The sequence below is a fragment of the Microcaecilia unicolor genome, chromosome 8 (assembly GCF_901765095.1).
Source record: "Microcaecilia unicolor chromosome 8, aMicUni1.1, whole genome shotgun sequence".
In the NCBI taxonomy this organism is placed as follows: Eukaryota; Metazoa; Chordata; class Amphibia; order Gymnophiona; family Siphonopidae; genus Microcaecilia; species Microcaecilia unicolor.
This window is the reverse complement of record NC_044038.1, coordinates 5,967,816-5,988,537: the sequence shown is the minus strand read 5'-3', so window position 1 is coordinate 5,988,537 and position 20,722 is coordinate 5,967,816. Positions and strand designations below refer to the sequence as shown.

The 20,722-nt window shown below is 47.2% G+C and overlaps 1 protein-coding gene across 1 annotated transcript in view; it reads left to right on the top strand.

Moving 5' to 3' along the window:
- LOC115476750 (somatostatin receptor type 5-like) overlaps nt 1-2,767 on the top strand; it is a 29,136-nt gene extending 26,369 nt beyond the window's left edge. Inside the window, exon 2 of the mRNA XM_030213321.1 lies at nt 1,059-2,767. Coding sequence (XP_030069181.1) covers nt 1,117-2,220 — 1,104 coding nt within the window. The 5' untranslated portion in view covers nt 1,059-1,116 and the 3' untranslated portion in view covers nt 2,221-2,767. The remainder of the gene's footprint in view (nt 1-1,058) is intronic.
- Nucleotides 2,768-20,722: the final 17,955 nt, after the last annotated feature.

Below are 20,722 nucleotides of genomic sequence, written 5' to 3'. Positions count from 1 at the left end.
AATTTAAAACTTGTTACCTCGTGGTCCGGCAGCAACAGTGAAGTGGAGCAGGCACGGCGCTTCAGACTGCTTTCCCTTCTGTTTCAGCTCTGCCTCTGGGCCCGCCCTCATTTCCTGTTTCCAGAAGGGCGGGACCAGAGGCAGAACTGAGACAGAAGGGAACGCAGGCTGAAGTGCCGCTCGCCTTCACTGCTGACACCGGACCCCCAAGATAAGAATTTTTAAATTCTGTCCGGCATGCAGGAAGGCGAAGGGCAGGCGGAGGACAGTTTGTGCTTGCACTTGGAGGGGAGAGCGAGAAAGGGAGGGAGGCGCAGGGGTCTGGAACTCCGAGGAGAGGGGAGGCATGGAACTTGGAGGGGAGGAGAGGGAGGGGGCGTGCGGTCCTGGAACTCAAAGGGGAGGGGGCCTGGAACTCAGAGGAGAGAGAGGGAGGTAGGTAGGGGGGTTGGAACTCGGAGGGACGACAGGAGGGGAGGGAGAGGGGTGATTCTTTACTCACCTCCAACGTTCTGTAGCTGGCTGGTGCTGGCTTCCCTTCCCTTTCACTGATCCGCCCTCTGACGTCATTGCGAGGGCGGACCAATGGGATGTGTATTACGAACCCAGGCATCCAGAAGTAGAACGTTGGAGGTGAAAATTATTATATAGGATATAATGATCTGCTAAAGAATATTTCTCTGTAAATCAGGAAGTCAAGTTGAATGAATGACACATAAATGATAAACGAAATGAGAAATAATGAATGTCAGAGCTGAAGTTGTAGGTTGTAACCTACAAGTCCCTCCCACATACATGGGTTAGAATGTTGAGTACTGTTAAACATAGCTCCAGTCTGATCCAGAAGTGACTGATTCAATTCAATTCAATTTGGGTCTTATATACTGCTAATGTCCCATTTAGGGTTCAGTGCGGTTTATAACGTTGGTGGCTTAACAGTTACAATATTATTAGGATGACTTTAGGTAGTATGATATGTGCATATCCTTCGATAATATACTCTTTACTACTGGGTAATGCAACTGCTGAAATTTAACTTCATGTATTTTGTATTTTAGAAATGCGATGTCCATGAATCATCACGTTGTTCAACCTTGAAGGAAGACTAGCAATAGCATGGAGCCATTGTATTTCCCTTCCTCTGCTAGCCTAGAAACTGCTCCAATGGATAGCAACTTCTCTTCATTGACCAATGCAACTCATAATATGACGGAGCCATCTGTATCGAGCATTAGAACTATCCTCATTCCAATCATTTACCTTTTGGTATGTGTCATTGGACTCAGTGGAAATACCTTGGTCATCTATGTGGTTTTACGATATGCCAAAATGAAAACTGTCACCAACATTTATATTTTAAATTTGGCAGTTGCTGACGTACTCTTCATGCTTGGTTTGCCATTCCTTGCCACCCAGAATGCCATATCCTATTGGCCTTTTGGAACATTTCTTTGTAGACTGGTCATGACAGTGGATGGAATTAATCAGTTCACTAGTATTTTTTGCTTAACTGTAATGAGTATTGATCGTTATCTGGCTGTCGTCCACCCCATCAAGTCTACCAAATGGCGGAGACCAAGGGTGGCAAAATTAATTAGTGCAACAGTTTGGACTTTTTCCTTCTTGGTCATTCTTCCAGTTATTATATTTGCAGATGTGCAGGAAGATTTTCACACCTGCAATATTAGCTGGCCAGAGCCTGTGAACGTCTGGTCTGCAGCTTTCATTATTTATACATCAGTTGTAGGGTTTTTTGGGCCTCTGTTAGTGATATGCCTCTGCTACCTTCTGATTGTTTTTAAACTAAAGTCCTCTGGCCTCCGAGTTGGCTCCACCAGACGCAGAAGGTCCGAAAGAAAAGTAACGAGGATGGTAGTCATTATCGTTGCTGTCTTCGTCTTTTGCTGGCTCCCATTTTTCACTCTGAATATTGTCAATTTAACATTTATTTTGCCGGAAGAACCTGCCTTGGTCGGGGTCTATTTTTTCGTAGTAATTCTTTCATATGCCAACAGCTGTGCCAACCCAATTCTTTATGGATTTCTGTCGGATAACTTCAAGCAAAGCTTTCAGAAAGTGTTATGTCTTCGGAAAGGCAACGGCATCAGAGATGGAGACCCTACTGAACACAGGCAAGAAAAAAGCAGTCGGCTACAAGAAACCTTTTTAAGTCAGAAAATTTCTGAATTTAATGGCCACATGCAGACAAGTAAAGTCTGAAAATAATTCGTGTACCTAACACTGCATATGTGCAAAGCTCCATTAATCCTTTGTGAACTGTACACCAGACATTTGATGCTACACAGATATGGAATCTACAGTGTTGTCAGCTTAACTCGTTATCCTGAGAAACCAATCCACACTTTCCTTGCTAGGATGAGATTTAAACAGCCAAACACGAGTAAAAAGTATTGTTTGAAAACCTGGCAAAAACTCCAAGGTTTTTCATGGGCAGTTCCAGTTAAAATTGTTGTTATTTATTCCATGTATGTTGGATGATTACCATGACTGAAGGATTTCCTTCTTATAACATGATTATGTGGTGTGGCTCCTTTAGGTATGGTCTATACCAAACATTTTTTAAATGGCCTTTACAGGGGGAAAAAATGTAACTCAACTGGACTAAGGAATCCAGTAGGATTCTTTCTACAACTGCTATTGGTGGAAAATAGGCTGGTCTGTTTCCTAATTCACTGATGCTGTGAAGCAATGGCGTAGCTACGTGGGGCCAGGGCCCCTGTAGATTTGGCCCTGGACCCCCCTGCTGACGACCCTATCCACCCCCCTCCTGCCACCAACCCACCGTCGCCGTGGGCTACCTTTGCTGGCGGGGGACTCCAATCCCCACCAGCCGAGGAGGTCCTCTTCTTCCCGCGAAGGCTTCGTTCTGTTTCTGTGAGTCTGACGTCCATGTCAGAAACAGAACGAAGCCTTGCTGATCAGCCAGCAACGTTCTGTTTCTTTGAGTCTGATGTCATGTACGTGCTGGCTGATCTGCAAGGCTTTGTTCTGTTTCTGTGAGTCTGACGTCCTGCACGTACAATGTGCAGGACGTCAGAAACAGAACGAAGCCTTAGTGAGAAGAAAAGGACCTCGGCTGGCGGGGATTGGGGTCCCCCGCCAGCAAAGGTAGGCAACGGCGGGAGAGGGGGTCGAGAGGGTCATCGGCAGGGGTCATCAAAGTTGGTGGCAGGGGGGGTCGATAATGGCTGTGGGGGGTCGGCGGCACCGGGTGGGGGGCTAAAATGTGCCCCCTCACCTCGGGCTCTGGACCCCCCCTCCTCCTGCCGAAGTCTGGCTACGTCCCTGCTGTGAAGTAAGCAAATGTACAAACTGAGGGGTCCTTTTACAAAGGTGTGGTAGCATTTTTAACGCACACTAAATTCTAGAGACGCCCATAGAAATATATGGGCATCTCTAGCGTTTAACTCACAGTTATTTTTAAGCGTGTGCTAAAAATGCTAGTGCATCTTCGTAAAAGGACCCCTGAGTCTTAAAACAGCTATACGGTCAGTCTAGAACTCGTATCACAAGACGGGGCTTTCCAGCAAAAAAAACGAATTGTGCCAACCAGAAACTAGTCCAGGCACATTAGAAATCTCTGTGCTACCACGGCTATAGACAAACCATTGACTCTTTGGACATATTAACGCCACTGAGCCCTGGACCATCACTCAGCTTCTCAGTCCTGACAGCATTCTGGTTATTAAATTCTGAAGACTTTGGGGCTGAACGGGAACACTGAAGAACGAGTGGCAGAAATCTTTCTCCATCACATTGTTAGGATTACTTAAGCATTTCTGTAGGTGTTGGCTTTGAAATTACTCACAGCTCTGTATTGGAAAGACGTTGACGCTATCCAGGAAAGCCTAAATGTTGTCATTGACTGTACGGTTTATGTAAGGTGAAGGAAAAACATTAGAAAGGATTGAAAGGTAAGATAGTTGTATTTTACGCAATGGGGTTCATGTGCCTGCTTCATTTGTCAACTCAACTGTTTTTAAAGCCTAAATGTACAGCAAAATAAAACTGCTGAGATCTTATTACTCAGTGAAATCACGCCAGAAGCCTTTGAAAGATGTTCTGAACCAGACAGTGTAAGTGTGTTCTTGGATTTAGCGGTGTGGATGTGAACTCAAAGGGAATGTGGAGGAGTGGCCTAGTGGTTAGGGTGGTGGACTTTGGTCCTGGGGAACTGAGGAACTGAGTTGGATTCCCACTTCAGGCACAGGCAGCTCCTTGTGACTCTGGGCAAGTCACTTAACCCTCCATTGCCCCATGTAAGCCGCATTGAGCCTGCCATGAGTGGGAAAGCGCGGGGTACAAATGTAACAAAAATAAAATAGATACTATTGGAGATTCTACATGGAATGTTGCTACTATTGGAGATTCTACATGGAATGTTGCTATTCCACTAGCAACATTCCATGTAGAAGGCTGCACAGGCTTCTGTTTCTGTGAGTCTGACGTCCTGCACGTACGTGCAGGACGTCAGACTCACAGAAGCAGAAGCCTGCGCGGCCACATTGGTGATCTACAAGGGCTGACTTCTATATGGAATGTTGCTAGTGAAATAGCAACATTCCATGTAGAATCTCAAATAGTAGCAACAGTGGAGGAGTGGCCTAGTGGTTAGAGTGGTGGACTTTGGCCCTGGGGAACTGGGTTCAATTCCACTGCAGGCACAGGCAGCTCCTTGTGACTCTGGGCAAGTCACTTAACCCTCCATTGCCCCATGTAAGCCGCATTGAGCCTGCCATGAGTGGGAAAGCGCAGGGTACAAATGTAACAAAAAAAAATGTGGAGAGTTTAAAATAAATGGAACTATCATGTTGAGTTTTGCTAGCCATCTCATGATCTGTTAAGTTATGCATCGCTGCCGGCTGCTAAAGGCAGGACTTTGTACTTGATGTGCTAAAGAACCTACAGTGGTTTTGCAACAACCCTAACAGCAAGCAGCACATATACGAGACTTTCCTGATATTTTTATATTCTGAGCCCAAAGTCAGTTTTACGTTCATATCCAGCAGCAAGGGGGGGGGGGGGGGATCTTTGAAACCATCAATACTGCCCTGCAGATCTTTTGCCGTTTCATCCAATTCAAATTACTATAGAAAATGGCATCTGAATAGGAAGCCTCACTCACGTTGATATAAAATGCATTGCATTTAATTCCAGCAGAAACAGCTATATGCAATAAAAACAGGACAAAAGTCACTTTGAGCGATGAAAAAACCTGCTGTGTTTATTGCAAACCAAAAAAATACTCAAAGAGAAATGGACTTTCTTGCTTAGCAGTGTTTAGGCCCAAATTTTTCATTTTGTGTTGCTTCCCATGTCAGTTACGGGAATTGTCATGTTCTTTATTTATCATTATTCTTTTGTTACAGGAACAATAAAGTTGATATGGCACCCTCTTCCAAAGAATGCATTATTTGCATCGCGTGCTCGCTCCTTTCGAAAGTGGGTGCAAGCTTCCCCAATAATGCGGACTGCAGTGCATTATTTACACAGGTGCACACATGAACTATTTTTGTTACATTTGTACCCCGCGCTTTCCCACTCATGGCAGGCTCAATGCGGCTTCCATGGGGCAATGGAGGGTTAAATGACTTGCCCAGAGTCACAAGGAGCTGCCTGTGCCTGAAGTGGGAATCGAACTCAGTTCCTCAGGACCAAAGTCCACCACCCTAACCACTATGCCACTCCTCCACTGTTGCTACTATTTGAGATTCTGCATGGAATGTTCCTATTCCACTAGCAACATTCCATGTAGAAGTCGGCCCTTGCAGATCACCAATGTGGCTGTGCAGGCTTCTTCTTCTGTGAGTCTGACGTCCTGCACGTATGTGCAGGACGTCAGACTCACAGAAACAGAAGCCTGCGCAGCCTTCTACATGGAATGCTGCTAGTGGAATAGCAACATTCCATGTAGAATCTCCAATAGTAGCAACATTCCATGTAGAATCTCCAACAGTAGCAACATTCCATCTAGAATCTCCAATAGTATCTATTTTATTTTTGTTACATTTGTACCCTGCGCTTTCCCACTCATGGCAGGCTCAATGCGGCTTACATGGGGCAATGGAGGGTTAAGTGACTTACCCAGAGTCACAAGGAGCTGCTTGTGCCTGAACTGGGAATCAAACTCAGTTCCTCAGTTCCCCAGGACCAAAGTCCACACCCTAACCACTAGGTCACTCCTCCACTGTTGCTACTATTTGAGATTCTACATGGAATGTTGCTATTCCACTAGCAACATTCCATGTAGAAGTCAGCCCTTGCAGATCACCAATGTGGCCGCGCAGGCTTCTGCTTCTGCGAGTCTGACGTCCTGCACGTATGTGCAGGACGTCAGACTCACAGAAGCAGAAGCCTGCGCAGCCTTCTACATGGAATGTTGCTAGTGGAATAGCAACATTCCATGTAGAATCTCCAATAGTAGCAACATTCCATGTAGAATCTCCAATAGTATCTATTTTATTTTTGTTACATTTGTACCCTGCGCTTTCCCACTCATGGCAGGCTCAATGCGGCTTACATGGGGCAATGGAGGGTTAAGTGACTTGCCCAGAGTCACAAGGAGCTGCCTGTGCCTGAAGTGGGAGTCAAACTCAGTTCCCCAGGACCAAAGTCCACCACCCTAACCACTAGGCCAATCCTCCACTCCTATGGGTAAGAGGGTGCATTTTTTGCAAATAGTGCAATACTCCTTACAAAAAAAGCATTTTTTTTTTTAAACAAAACTATGCACTATTAATGACACATGAAGAAAAACTGAGGGCCTGATATTCAAGTGGGGGCAATCAGCATTTTACTGACTGCCACCGGCATTAAACCCGGAAATCCAAGGCCGGGCAATGTCTGGGCACTGGCATTGAATTTCCAAGTTTCTGGAGCGCATAGCTGGTTAAGGCGTTCTTTTACTAGGCCCCTTATATTCCTATCATTTAGAGTATGCTAATCGTTAGGCAAACACTAACAGATTTAGCATGTGCTAAGAGCCCATGGGGGGGGGGGGGGGCAGGACAAATACCTGGCTCTTTTACTTCAATCTCTAGTAGGCAGATGATCAAAAGCAAACACCGGGGTTAGAGGCTGTTAGCGCCATATTAGCGCCATATTAGCGCCGGCGTTTGCTACCACCCCATGATCAGAGCCCTTGAGTGTGTGAAACAACGCGCTCAAGGGCTCTTAGCGCAAGTAGCTTGCAAATGCATGCTAATCAGTGCTTAATTCATTCATCCCCAATGATCAGTAACCAGCGTGCCAAAGATTGGGTCGCTGGCCGCGACAAACCCTACGCCAGCTCCAAGCTGGCGTTAGGGTTTGCAGATCATTGGAGAGGAATGGTGAGCCCTGTCCAGCATGTATTTGCATGTTGGCAGGTCCCCATTCCCCCCTACAGCAAACCTGCCAGCGAGGGCAGTTGAGGACGTCCAACATTTGGATGGTTCTGTGATGGAGCAGTTGAGGACGTCCAAATTTTGGACGTTTCTATGAGAAGACGTCTTTCTCATAGAAACATCCAATTTTGGACGTCCTCAACTGCCCCGTCGCTATACCTCCAACACCCCCTTGAAATTTGGCCGTCCCTGCAACAGGGCAGTTGAGGACGTCCATCTTCCGATTTAAAGATGGGCGTCCTTCTCTTTTCATTGGTCTCCAGCCCAGACCTGTCAAACAAGTGCGGGAGCATTATGCTGAGCGCATGCTCAGGCGCAATCCTCCCGCACTTCTACCCCATCATCACAGATAATTGCGCTGCTTAAATTTGCATGCATTATCTCTGATCATAGGTCTAATAGCGCCCCGTGCTGTTCCAGCGCTCTTTTAGATCGCTGTTTGGAACAGCGCAGGGCTTTTGATCATCTGCCTGTAGGAGACCAAGGGAAAGAAACACACACACCACCAATAAAAAAAAATAAAAATAAATCACAGATCAAAGGCCTTTGGGAGAAAGAACTGAGGGTTTCACATAATGGCAGTGAGGCCACCCAGAACTGTCTCAAAATCCCTCAGGTCCTCTTCTCTTTTTATTAAGAATGTATTAAGTCATAAATTAACTGGTTACATCACAAATCATGGGACACAAACTTTGAAAGAAATCAGTGGCCAGATTATATTCTGCTTACATCTGCAAGTTCAGGGGTTCAGGGTACTTTCCAAAACTCCTCGTGGTTCCAGTAAAAATGTGGAACTAACATAACATTATTTCATATTACATCTGCATATTTCTTTCTTACTTCCCTATTCCCTTCCAAACACGCGTGTTCTTAGTGACACTTTCCAGAATCTGAACAAAACATTCATTACTTAAGCTGGTTGAAACTGTTAATTCAGCAAGTGTCAGCAATCTGTAACTAGGTTAAATGCATCTGTCCTGCTCTGTCTTAAAATTATCTCCGTTTCACATTTTTTTAAATTTATTTATTTTATTAGGATTTATTTACCACCTTTTTGAAGGAATTTCACTCAAGGCAGTGTACAGTCAGAATACATCAAACATGAGCAATAGGCATTAATGTTTAACTCTTGATACTCCCTTCTGAGCTGGGGGTGCTATCGTTTTCGTAGTACATACTTAATATCATCATTAGCGGTGAGCTAAGTGCAATATTCAGCACTTAGTGGACCTTTTACTAAGGCGTTTAGGCGCCAACGCGAGTACAACATGCATCAAGTTAGAACTGCCGCCCGGTTACTGTGGGCCCTGGGCAGTAATTCTAATTGTTGATGCACGGCAGAAAATCATTTCTATTTTCTACCACCTGGCACTAACCAGGTGGTAATCGGAAGTACGCGCGCTTACGATTACCACTCAATTAACACGCGAGACCTTACCGTTGTCAATGGGTGGCGGCAAGGTCTCAGGCCGAAAATGGACGCACGCTGGTTTTTATTTTGCCGCACGTTCATCAGGGGCGTAGCTAGATGGTCAATTTTGGGCGGGCCAGAGTCCAAGATGGACGGGCATGGAATTCACCACCCCCCCCCCCCCCACCCGGTTTGCTCCTTTCTCCACCCGTCTCTGCCCAAAACCCCCAAATATTAAATACTTGAGCTGGCGGGGATCTCCAAACCCTGCCAGCTGAAGATTTCCTCGTCCTCCTCAAGCAGCCAGCACTCTTCCAAACGGCAGCCGGCAGCCCTTGCCTCAAACTGATGTTGCTGCTGGCAGACCATATATGCTCAGTGCTTTTGCATGTGCGAAAACTGAGCATGTGCAGAAGGGCCAGTCTGTGTCAGCTCAAGGCAAGTGCTGCTGGCTGACATTCGGAAGAGTGCTGGCTGCCCAAAGAGAGAAAATATTCAGCATAGCAAGGTTTGGGGATCCCCACCAGGCACAGCAAGTGTCACAATTTTGGGTGGGCCTGAGTCCAAGGTGGGTGGGCCCTGTGACATCCAGTCTACCCAATCATACCTCCCGTCAGCTGTCTCTTTTCCAAGCTGAAGAGTCCTAACCTCTTTAGCCTATCCTCTTATGAGAGGAGTTTCATCCCCTTTATCATTTTGGTCACTCTTCATACATAAGTACATAAGTATTGCCATACTGGGAAAGACCAAAGGTCCATCAAGCCCAGCATCCTGTTTCCAACAGTGGCCAATCCAGGTCACAAATACCTGGCAAGATCCCAAAGAAATACAAAACATTTTATACTGCTTATCCCAGAAATAGTGGATTTTGCCCAAGTCCATTTAATAACAGTCTATGGACTTTTCCTTTAGGAAGCCATCCAAACCTTTTTTTAAACTCCGCTAAGCTAACCGCCTTTACCACATTCTCTGGCAATGAATTCCAGAGTTTAATTACACATTGAGTGAAAAAAACATTTTCTCCGATTCGTTTTAAATTTACTACATTGTAGCTTCATCGCATGCCCCCTAGTCCTAGTATTTTTGAAAAGCGTAAACAGACGCTTCACATCTGCCCGTTCAACACTCATTATTTTATAGACCTCTATCATAACTCCCCTCAGCCGCCTTTTCTCCAAGCTGAAGAGCCCTAGCCGCTTTAGCCTTTCCTCATAGGGAAGTCGTCCCATCCCCATTATCATTTTCGTCGCCCTTCTCTGCACCTTTTCTAATTCCACTGTATCTCTTCTGAGATGCGGTGATCAAAATTGCACACAATATTTGAGGTGCGGTCGCACCATGGAGCAATACTGAGGCATTATAACATTCTAATTTTTGTTTTCCATTCCTTTCCTAATAATACCTAACATTCTATTTGCTTTCTTAGCCGCAGCAGCGGCAAAGATATTTTGCCATATCTATTTTGAGATACGGTGACCAGAATTGAATGCAATAGTCAAGATGAGGTCACAGGATGCATCAGCGTGTCTCGGGGTAAGCCAAGTTGCAGCATAATACCAGGAGCCCTTAGTGTGTGTTAAACAGGCAATTTAAAAATGATTTATGCATAAACCAGTATTTTGTGTGTGGAAATAGGCATTTTAAAATTACATATCTACAATCAAATTCCACGTGTCTGAAAGGCAATTCTATAACTAGTCATGTGCCTCACGCTTGTAAATGCACAGAAAAGTAATATTTTTGCACATATGTAAGCCGCATTGGGCCTGCCATGAGTGGGAAAGCGCGGGGTACAAATGTAACAAAAAAATAAAATAAATTAAAAAATATGTGCACTGTGCATTATTCTATAAGAGAATGCATAACTGCAAGGGGACATTAATGTGGGTGGAAAATGGGAGGGTAATGGGCATGTCTCCAACATAACCTAGGAGGGGAATGGGCGTGTCTCCAACATACCTGGGAGGGGGAATGGGCGTGTCTCCAACATACCTGTGAGGGGGAATAGGCGTGTCTCCAACATACCTGGGAGGGGGAATGGGCGTGTCTCCAACATACCTGGGAGGGGGAATGGGCGTGTCTCCAACATACCTGGGAGGGGGAATGGGTGTGTCTCCAACATAACCTAGGAGGGGAATGGGCGTGTCTCCAACATACCTGGGAGGGGGAATGGGCGTGTCTCCAACATACCTGGGAGGGGGAATGGGTGTGTCTCCAACATAACCTAGGAGGGGAATGGGCGTGTCTCCAACATACCTGGGAGGGGGAATGGGTGTGTCTCCAACATACCTGGGAGGGGGAATGGGCGTGTCTCCAACATAACCTAGGAGGGGAATGGGCGTGTCTCCAACATACCTGGGAGGGGGAATGGGTGTGTCTCCAACATACCTGGGAGGGGGAATGGGCATGTCTCCAACATAACCTAGGAGGGGAATGGGCGTGTCTCCAACATACCTGAGAGAGGAACGGGTGTGTCGCCAGCATTCACATGCAATTTAGAAAATAGTATAAGTTATGCACATTACATCGTGCACTTAGGACTGCTTTTACGCCTGTCATTAACCTGGAGTAAACCACTGGACCTCAATTTAGGCATGTCAGTTTGGGTTTAGGCTACTATTTTATAATAGTATCCTGGTGCAAAGATGCCATTAATCAATTAAGCTCTGGAATTCATTGCCAGAGAATGTGGTACCAGCAATAACCATAACAAGATTTTAAAAAGATTTTGACCAATTCCTAAAGGAAAAGTCCATAAACCCTTATGGGCTTTTGAAAATCCAGTGCCTATTTCAGGGCTAAGCAGAATGGAATCTATTTTATCTTATCTTGCAGTTGAGGAAGTGCAAATCTAACACCATTTGGATTAATCGGAATTAATGATAGGGGGGGTGGGACGACTTCCCTATGAAGAAAGACTAAGAGGCAGATGCACTAAAGCTAAATGAGCCTTAATGACTCTCCAACGAGGAAAATTTGATCCGTTGCATGCATCAAAGGGCTTTTACCGAGGAAGCCAGCAGCTAACGAAAACGGAATGGAGATGAGCAATTAGTGTGAAAACCCCATTGAAACGACATGCACTAACCTTTTCCGATTGCCTTTACGCAGGAAAAAGGCAGGAAATCTAACGAGAGGTCTGGACCTCTCGTTAGGACAGCTCTGTGCCAGGAAAAATCATTAAGTGAAAAAATAAACAAACTTTGAGCCAATCCCAGCGCATTAGCAGAGCTAAAAGCGCTGTGATTGGTCCAAAGGACGTCAGAAAACACATAAAAAAATAAAATAAAAAAAGGATCGGGAGGGGGCAAGGGCGCTCATCAGGAGCGTCCTGTACGGACGGCCTTGCCCCCCCCCCCCCCGCTGCTCCCCACTTTCCGCCGCTCCCTCCACCCCGAAAAAGCAAAATTCTAGCAGCCCCTGCCCCCCTCCCTTCCTCACTACTCTCTCACCTCAGCTCCGCCTCCCAACATCCTCCGTCCTGTGCCCCGCCCCCTTTTGGGGTCGTCGCCGCCATTCCCCTCCTCCATCGGGCCCCCCTCCCTCTTACCGGGCCCGTGCAGCGCCTCTCTCCTCTGTCCGAAGGCGCTGCACGGGCAAGAAGAAAGCTGATGCCTGCCTTCGCCCAGCTTCGATGGCGCGTCTTTCTCCTGCTGCGCCCGCCCCTGTCTGACGTCGGTAACCTACGTAGGTTACTGACGTCAGACAGGGGCGGGCGCAGCAGGAGAAAGACGCGCCATCGAAGCTGGGCGAAGGCAGGCATCAGTTTTCTTCTTGCCCGTGCAGCGCCTTCGGACAGAGGAGAGAGGCGCTGCATGGGCCCGGTAAGAGGGAGGGGGGCCCGATGGAGGAGGGGAATGGCGGCGACGACCCCAAAAGGGGGCGGGGCACAGGACGGAGGATGTCGGGAGGCGGAGCTGAGGTGAGAGAGTAGTGAGGAAGGGAGGGGGGCAGGGGCTGCTAGAATTTTGCTTTTTCGGGGTGGGGGCAAGGCCGTCCGTACAGGACGCTCCTGATGAGCGCCCTTGCCCCCTCCCGACCCTTTTTTTTTTGTTTGTTTTGATTTGGGAGCCATGTGCTTGTGATTTGACTGTGTTTTGACTGTTTGTGGCATGCGCAGAGCAGCTAACATAACGCTTGGCTGCTCTGCGCATGATTTGGGAGCCGATTAACGATGTGTATTGTGATTCTTTGATACATTGTACGTTTCAATACCGATCTCAGCATGTGTGACTTTTTTTTTTGGTGCATTTTTCGTTATTTTAAAATCGTTAGGGACTTTAACGATTTAGATTTTTTTACGTTTGGTTGCTGCATCTGCCTCTAAGGAGGCTAGGGCTTTTCAGCTTGGAGAAGAGACGGCTGAGGGGAGACATGATAGAGGTATATAAAATAATGAGTGGAGTGGAACAGATGGATGTAAAGCGTCTGTTCACGCTTTCCAAAAATACTAGGACTAGGGGGCATGCGATGAAACTAGTGTAGTAAATTTAAAACAAATCGGACAAAATGTTTCTTCACCCAACACATAATTAAACTCTGGAATTCGTTGCCGGAGAACGTGATGAAGGCGGTTAGCTTGGCAGAGTTTAAAAAGGGGTTAGATGGTTTCCTAAAGGACAAGTCCATAAACCACTACTAAACAGACTTGGGAAAAATCCACAATTCCAGGAATAACATGTATAGAATGTTTGTACATTTGGGAAGCTCACCAGATGCCCTTGGCCTGGATTGGCCGCTGTCGGGGACAGGATGCTGAGCTCGATAGACCCTTGGTCTTTTCCCAGTGTGGCATTACTTATGTACTTATGAATATTAATGAGCTGCTATACATACATGGGCATGCATATCACCTCATTAAAATATTCCCCTCCCCCAACCAAACCAGAAAGAAACAAGAGTTAGTTATGCTGGGGGATTTCATTGCCCCCAATCTCCTACCAACACTGGTCTCTGCCTCCAAGACAGATCCTCCTCAGCACATCAAGGGCCTGAGTGAACTCTCTGGCCTAAAAGGATTATTGGAATAATGGCTGCAGTTACCCACTTCATTGTTCTCTGACAATAGAATCACAGTAGGGTAACCAGTCATGGCAAACACCAGGGATACATTCTATCCTCCCCTTTCAAAATGCTACAAACAACAGAAGAAAGTGATATGTAAGTATTGCAAAGAAGCCTTCTCTTTTCTGTAAATGCAGGAGGTGTGAAGAAAGCCCATCCTTTCCCTAAAGACTTTGTGGCCACACAACACCCAATGTCCTTGTGAAAACACTGCAACCTCCAAAAACCATTAAAGGAGAAAATTAACCTCACCAAGGCCCAGATGCACTAAACGTTTTTGCTTGTTAAATGAGCCTTTAACGAAGAATTTTCTACCCGTTGGATGCACTAAAGCCCATTTTCCGACGATGGTAGCAGCTAACGAAAACGGAATGCAGATGAGCAATTAGTCTACAAACCCTATTGAAATGACATGCACTAACATTTTCCGATTAGTTTAACGCACGAAAAGTGAACAAAACACCGTGAAATCTAACAAGAGGCCTGTCCGCTAAAAATTTCAATGTAAAAACCAAAAAAAAAAAAAAAACCAAACCTAGGGGGGCGAAAACGCGCGTCAGGGGCATCCTTTATTGATGCCCCAGGTCGCCGCTGATCCCCTCTCCATCTACACCACTATAAAAGTACAAAAAAAAAGGATCGGGAGGGGGGCAAGGGCACTCGACCGGAGCGTCCTGTATGGACGGCCTTGCCTCCCCCCCCCCCCCCCCCCGCTGCTCCCCGCTTTCTGCCGCTTCCCCCCCCCCCCCCCCCCCACACACACACACGAAAAAGCGAAATTTTAGTAGCCACGGTCCCCCTCCCTTCCTGTTCCTCTGTTTTGCCAAAGCTCCACGTCCTGTCATTCCTCCACCCCGTGCCCCGCCCCCGCTGCCCCCCCTGAGGTCAACTACACTGCTGCCCCCCTCCACCGAGACCCCCCCTCTGTATTACGGGCCCGAGCAGAAGGAGGCGACCAACAACAGATGCAACAGATCTTCTTCCTGCCCGTGCAGCGCCTTCAGAAAGAGGTGAGAGGCGCTGCTCGGGCCCGTAATACGGAGGGGGGTCTTGTTGGAGGGAAGCAGTGGTGTAGTTGACCTCAGGGGGGGGGCGGCGGGGGCAGGGCACGGGGTGGAGGAATGACGGGAGGCGGAGCTTTGGCAAAACAGAGGAACAGGAAGGGAGGGGGACCGCGGCTACTAAAATTTCGCTTTTCGTGGGGGGGGAAGCGGCGGAAAGCGGGGAGCAGCGGGGACGGGGCAAGGCCGTCCATACAGGACGCTCCGGTCGAGCGCCCTTGCCCCCCTCCCGATCCTTTTTTTTGTACTTTTATATTGGTGCAGATCGGGTAGCCATGTGTATGTGTTGTGGCTTTTTTGTTTGTTTGTTTTGACGTTTGCGGCATGCGCAGAGCAGCCAGCATAACGCTTGGCTGCTCTGCGCATGCTTTATGGGCCGTTTAACAACGGGGATTGCGAATGTGTGATACATCCTTCTTTTCAATACTTCACCGAACATTTCTGAAGCGGTTTTTTTGAGCATTCTTCGTTTTTTTCATATTCGTTAAGCACTTTTACGATTTTGATTTTTTTAACGTTTGGTTGATGCATCTGGGTCCAAATTAGCAAAATCAACAACAAAAAATCTTGTAATAAACTGGATTAAAAATATTTTCATAGAAGTGGTATTTACATATTGATACGGAGAAGTGTTATTTTTTTTTTTAATCAGGATTTTGCTCACACCTTTTCAATAGTCATTTTTGGCAGAGTTATGCAGGTGCCGCCGGCCGATATTCAACTTCTCAGCTGCCCCAATTTGAATATTGTCGGCCACTCCCTGTGCCACCCCTTACTTGTCTACTTTTTTGGGCCAGTCAGAGCTGATATTCAGTGACGCCTGCCCGTTTGAACAGCCGCTGCATATCAGCAGTTGGATGGCCCCAGGATCATTGCCTAGTAACATAGTAGATGACGGCAGAAAAAGACCTGCATGGTCCATCCAGTCTGCCCATCCTGCTGCTAAAATTGCTTTGAATATGTTTTAAGATAAATGCGTGACTTTTGGAGAAATTTTGGGGTTTGTGTGGCCCTTTTACTAAGCTTAGCATGTCCTATTTTATACCTACCAGCCATAGCTTTAGTAAAAAGCCCCCTTAATGCATGGAAGTGGGCAATACATAGTAACATAGTAGATGACGGCAGAAAAAGACCTGCACGGTCCATCCAGTCTGCCCAACAAGATAAACTCATATGTGCTAGTTTTTTGAGTATACCTTACCTTGATTTGTACCTGTCTTTTTCAGGGCACAGACCGTATAAGTCCGCCCAGTACTATCCCCGCCTCCCAACCACCAGCCCCGCCTCCCACCACCGGCTCTGGCACAGACCGTATAAGTCTGCCCAGCACTAGCCCCGCCTCCCAACCGTCTCTGCCACCCATGGTAGTTCATTTATATCACAAGAGAAATATTATTTCACCTCACCTTCCTTACACACACATTTATTGGTGATTTTATTTTTTTTGAGGTGTAGTTTTTAAGTAAAGCTGACCTATAGCCCGACGCTGGCCCATCTGGGGTCATAGGCAGCAAATGCACAGCTTCAAGCACACAGCAGTAGCTTAGGACTCAGGCCTGGGAAAACCATGAAGCCCTAAATCACCCACATTTTATTTATTTTTGTTACATTTGTACCCCGCGCTTTCCCACTCATGGCAGGCTCAATGCAGCTTACATATTGTATACAGGTACTTATTTGTACCTGGGGCAATGGAGGGTTAAGTGACTTGGCCTGAGTCACAAGGAGCTGCCTGTGCCTGAAGTGGGAATCGAACCCAGTTCCCCAGGACCAAAGTCCACCACCCTAACCACTAGGCCACTCCTCCACTGTTGCTACTATTTGAGATTCTACATGGAATGTTGCTATTCCACTAGCAACATTCCATGTAGAAGTCAGCCCTTGCAGATCACCAATGTGGCCGCGCAGGCTTCTGCTTCTGTGAGTCTGATGTGCAGGACGTCAGACTCACAGAAAGAGAAGCCTGCGCAGCCTTCTACATGGAATGTTGCTAGTGGAATAGCAACATTCCATGTAGAATCCCCAATAGTAGCAACATTCCATGTAGAATCTCCAATAGTATCTATTTTATTTTTGTTACATTTGTACCCTGCGCTTTCCCACTCATGGCAGGCTCAATGCGGCTTACATGGGGCAATGGAGGGTTAAGTGACTTGCCCAGAGTCACAAGGAGCTGCCTGTGCCTGAAGTGGGAATCGAACTCAGTTCCCCAGGACCAAAGTCCACTGCACTAACCAATAGGCCACTCCTCCACTCCATGACTGCACAAATAAAGTGAACATGCACCAAAGGCAGTCTTGACATTTTATCGAGCAATCTACAAAGGAGAAAACCCACAGGTCAGCATGGTAAGTGCGTAGGCTTGTCAGAGATCACAGAGAAAAGCTGTGAAACACTTCATAAACTACGTACTTGTACTTCCATCCTGAAGCTTCTGGAACGGATGTCACTTGCTGGCTTCTATAGCTCTTTAGAAGGTATTAGTTACCCAGGTTCACCCAGAAGGTACGCTTACTTCCGTCAATTTTAAGGAATTAAATATTTGGAGCTCTGGTAGCCAGAGGATCACATTATTTTCCTCAAATGTGGGGCAAATGCAATAGACAAAGGCATTCGTATTGCACATTGCATTAGCTCAAACGTCAGGCTGCTAGGTTAAGACAGGAAGGGCTCCCAAACCGTTTGATATTCAAAGCAATTTAAGTGGGTAACGGTCTGCGGGCTGGTCACTTTGACCGGGCAGTGCTGCTGACTATGTTGGCTCTGACTGGCCATTTTTGAAGTGGGTCGGAGAAGGGCATTACAGTCCTCCCCTCCCTTCCACCTCACAAGAGCCAGACCCACCCCCAACACCCTTGAAAAGGCAAGACCCCCGTCCCTGTCCTTCCCCCAGACAAGGAAAAAGTTTCCTTCCTCCCACCCACCCCTAGTCAGAATAGGCCCCCTGGGTCTACCTTAACCTCATTGGTGGTCCAGGGGGTAATAGGGGCAGCTTCAACACCCACTTGCTTCTGCCCCTAAAGGTTGCACCTTGAAAATGGCCACCTCTACCTCTAACAGAAGTCTCACGTGTAGTACCACATGACTACCACTAGATGTTACAGTGGCCATTTTCAATTTGCAGCTGCTAGGGGCAGGAGTGAGTGGGTTTTACTCTTTCTACCGCCCCACTGGACCACCAATGAGGTTAAGGTAGGCCCAAGGAGAGACCTATTGCAATAGAGGGAGAGAGTGGACTTCTATTGGTGCAGCAGGGAGGAGGGCTTAGACAGGGAAATTGAAGTTGAGGGGCTAGGCTACTATTGGCGTGATGGGGGAAAGAATTTGATGGGGGATCAAGATCACAGGACCTGATATCTCCTTGTGTGCGTTCCAGCCAATATTCAGCTGGGACCTGCATAAGTGTGTTATGTGGGACTTGACTAAATATTGGTCGGGACCTGCATAACTTCCAGTACCGGCCGGCACATTTCCATCATCTTTCCCTCCTTCTGGCAAGATCCAGACCCCCTCCCAACCCCTTGACAAAGGAAGACCCCCATTCAGAATAGACCCCTGGGTCTACCTTAACTTTATTGATGGTCCAATGGGGCAATGGGGGAAGGAGCAAAGCCCACTCACTCCTGCCCCTAGCAGTCACATCTTGAAAATGGCCTTCTTGACCTCTAGTGGTAGTACACCCCCACCAATGAGGTTAAGGTAGCCATGAAGAAGGGACCTACTATGGAGTGGTGGGGTGGTGGAGGGGTGGGAGGAGGGTCAGGACGGGGGATCAAGATTGGGGGGTGGACTTCTATTGACGCAGTGGGTGGGAGGGCCTGGACGGGGGATAGAAATTGGGGGCCTCGATGGGTAATCGAGATTGAAGGACCTAATAATTCCTTGTGCAGGTCCTGGCTGATATTCATGTATTTTATGTGGGTCCTGACTGAATTGTTGCCGGGACCCGCATCAATCTCAGCAGCCAGGAAGACTGGAATATTCAATGCACCGTGTTGTGCCCACTGCAGGTTCATTGGGGAGTTTTTATAATCTCTTTCCACAAAGCAATCTGCAAAATCACAACACTAAGGTGTCTTCAAAACACAGACTGGTTTTTATGCGAGCCCTAAGTATCAAGCCAGCACCGCAGCCATTAACATGACTGTACACTGTCAGCGTCCGCTGATGCACACATTAAGAAAGTCACTTTATGAAGGCATTTTCTTATGTATATGTCATTTTCGAAAGAGAAGGACGCCCATCTTTTGACACAAATCGGGAGATGGGCGTCCTTCTCCCAGGGTCGCCCAAATCGGCATAATCGAAAGCAAATTTTGGGCGTCCTCAACTGCTTTCCGTCACCGGGACGACCAAAGTTCACGGGGGTGTGTCGGAAGCATAGCGAAGGCGGGACTGGGGCGTGCCTAACACATGGGCATCCTTGACCAATAATGGAAAAAACAAGGGCGTCTCTTGCGACCAAGCCTCAAAAAGGTGCCCGAACTGACCAGATGACCACCGGAGGGAATCGGGGATGACCTCCCCTTACTCCCCCAGTGGTCACTAACCCCCTCCCACCCTAAAAAAAAAAAAAAAAACTTTTCAAATATTTTTTGCCAGCCTCAAATATCATACCCAGCTTCATGACAACAGTATGCAGGTCCCTGGAGCAGTTTTAGTGGGTCCTGCAGTGCACTTCAGGCAGGCGGACCCAGGCCTACCCCCCCCCCCACCTGTTAAACTTCTGGTGGTAAATGTGAGCCCTCCAAAACCCACCAGAAACCCACTGTACCCACATCTAGGTGCCCCCCTTCATCCCTAAGGGCTATGGTAGTGGTGTACAGTTGTGTACAGTTGTGAGGAGTGGGTTTTGGGAAGGTTTTGGGAGGCTCAGCACACAAGGTAAGGGAGCTATGTACCTGGGAGCAATTTATTAAGTCCACTGCAGTGCCCCCTAGGGTGTCCGGTTGGTGTCCTGGCATGTGAGAGGGACCAGTGCACTTCGAATGCTGGCTCCTTCCACGACCAAAGGGCTTAGATTTGGTCGTTTCTGAGATGGGCGTCCTCAATTTCCATTATCGCCGAAAATTGGAGACAACCATCTCTAGGAACGACCATCTCTAAGGTCGACCTAAATGTGGAGATTTGGGCGTCCACAACCGTATTATCGAAACGAAAGATGGACGCCCATCTTGTTTTGATAATACAGCTTTCCCCGCCCCTTCTTGGGGATGTCCTGCGAGGACGCCTTCAGGAAAACATGGGCGCCCCGTTCGATTATGCCCCTCCACATATACCCATTGGAGGGATTTTATAAATAATGCTCAGAATTTGACACCAGAAAAAATCGTCACTAAGTGTGATTCCAAAAAGGACTTTGCGCCCTTTATAGGATTATGCTTAGCGCCGATTCCCACACCTAATTTTGGGTGCTACGCCTGCTAAAACCTTATATAAATTCCGGCACCCAAAAGCACAACATTTTGAAACGCCTCTGACATGCTCATTGCCATGCCCCTTTTTGAGCTATGTGCTAGTAGACTTAGGGGGTCCTTTTACTAAGCTGCAGTAAAGAGTGGCCTGTGCTAGTGTGGGCACGTGTTTTTGGCGCATGCAGGGCCATTTTTTTACCACAACTGGGAAAAAGAAATTTTTTCAATGGGGCAGTAAACGGCCATGTGCTAAAACGAAAGGTAGTGTGACTATTTACTGACCTAACTTTGCCCAGTTAACTAACCAGGTAGCTGGCTGAACGTCACAACTACCAGGCTAACTATCACCTCCTGATTCTGCCCCCA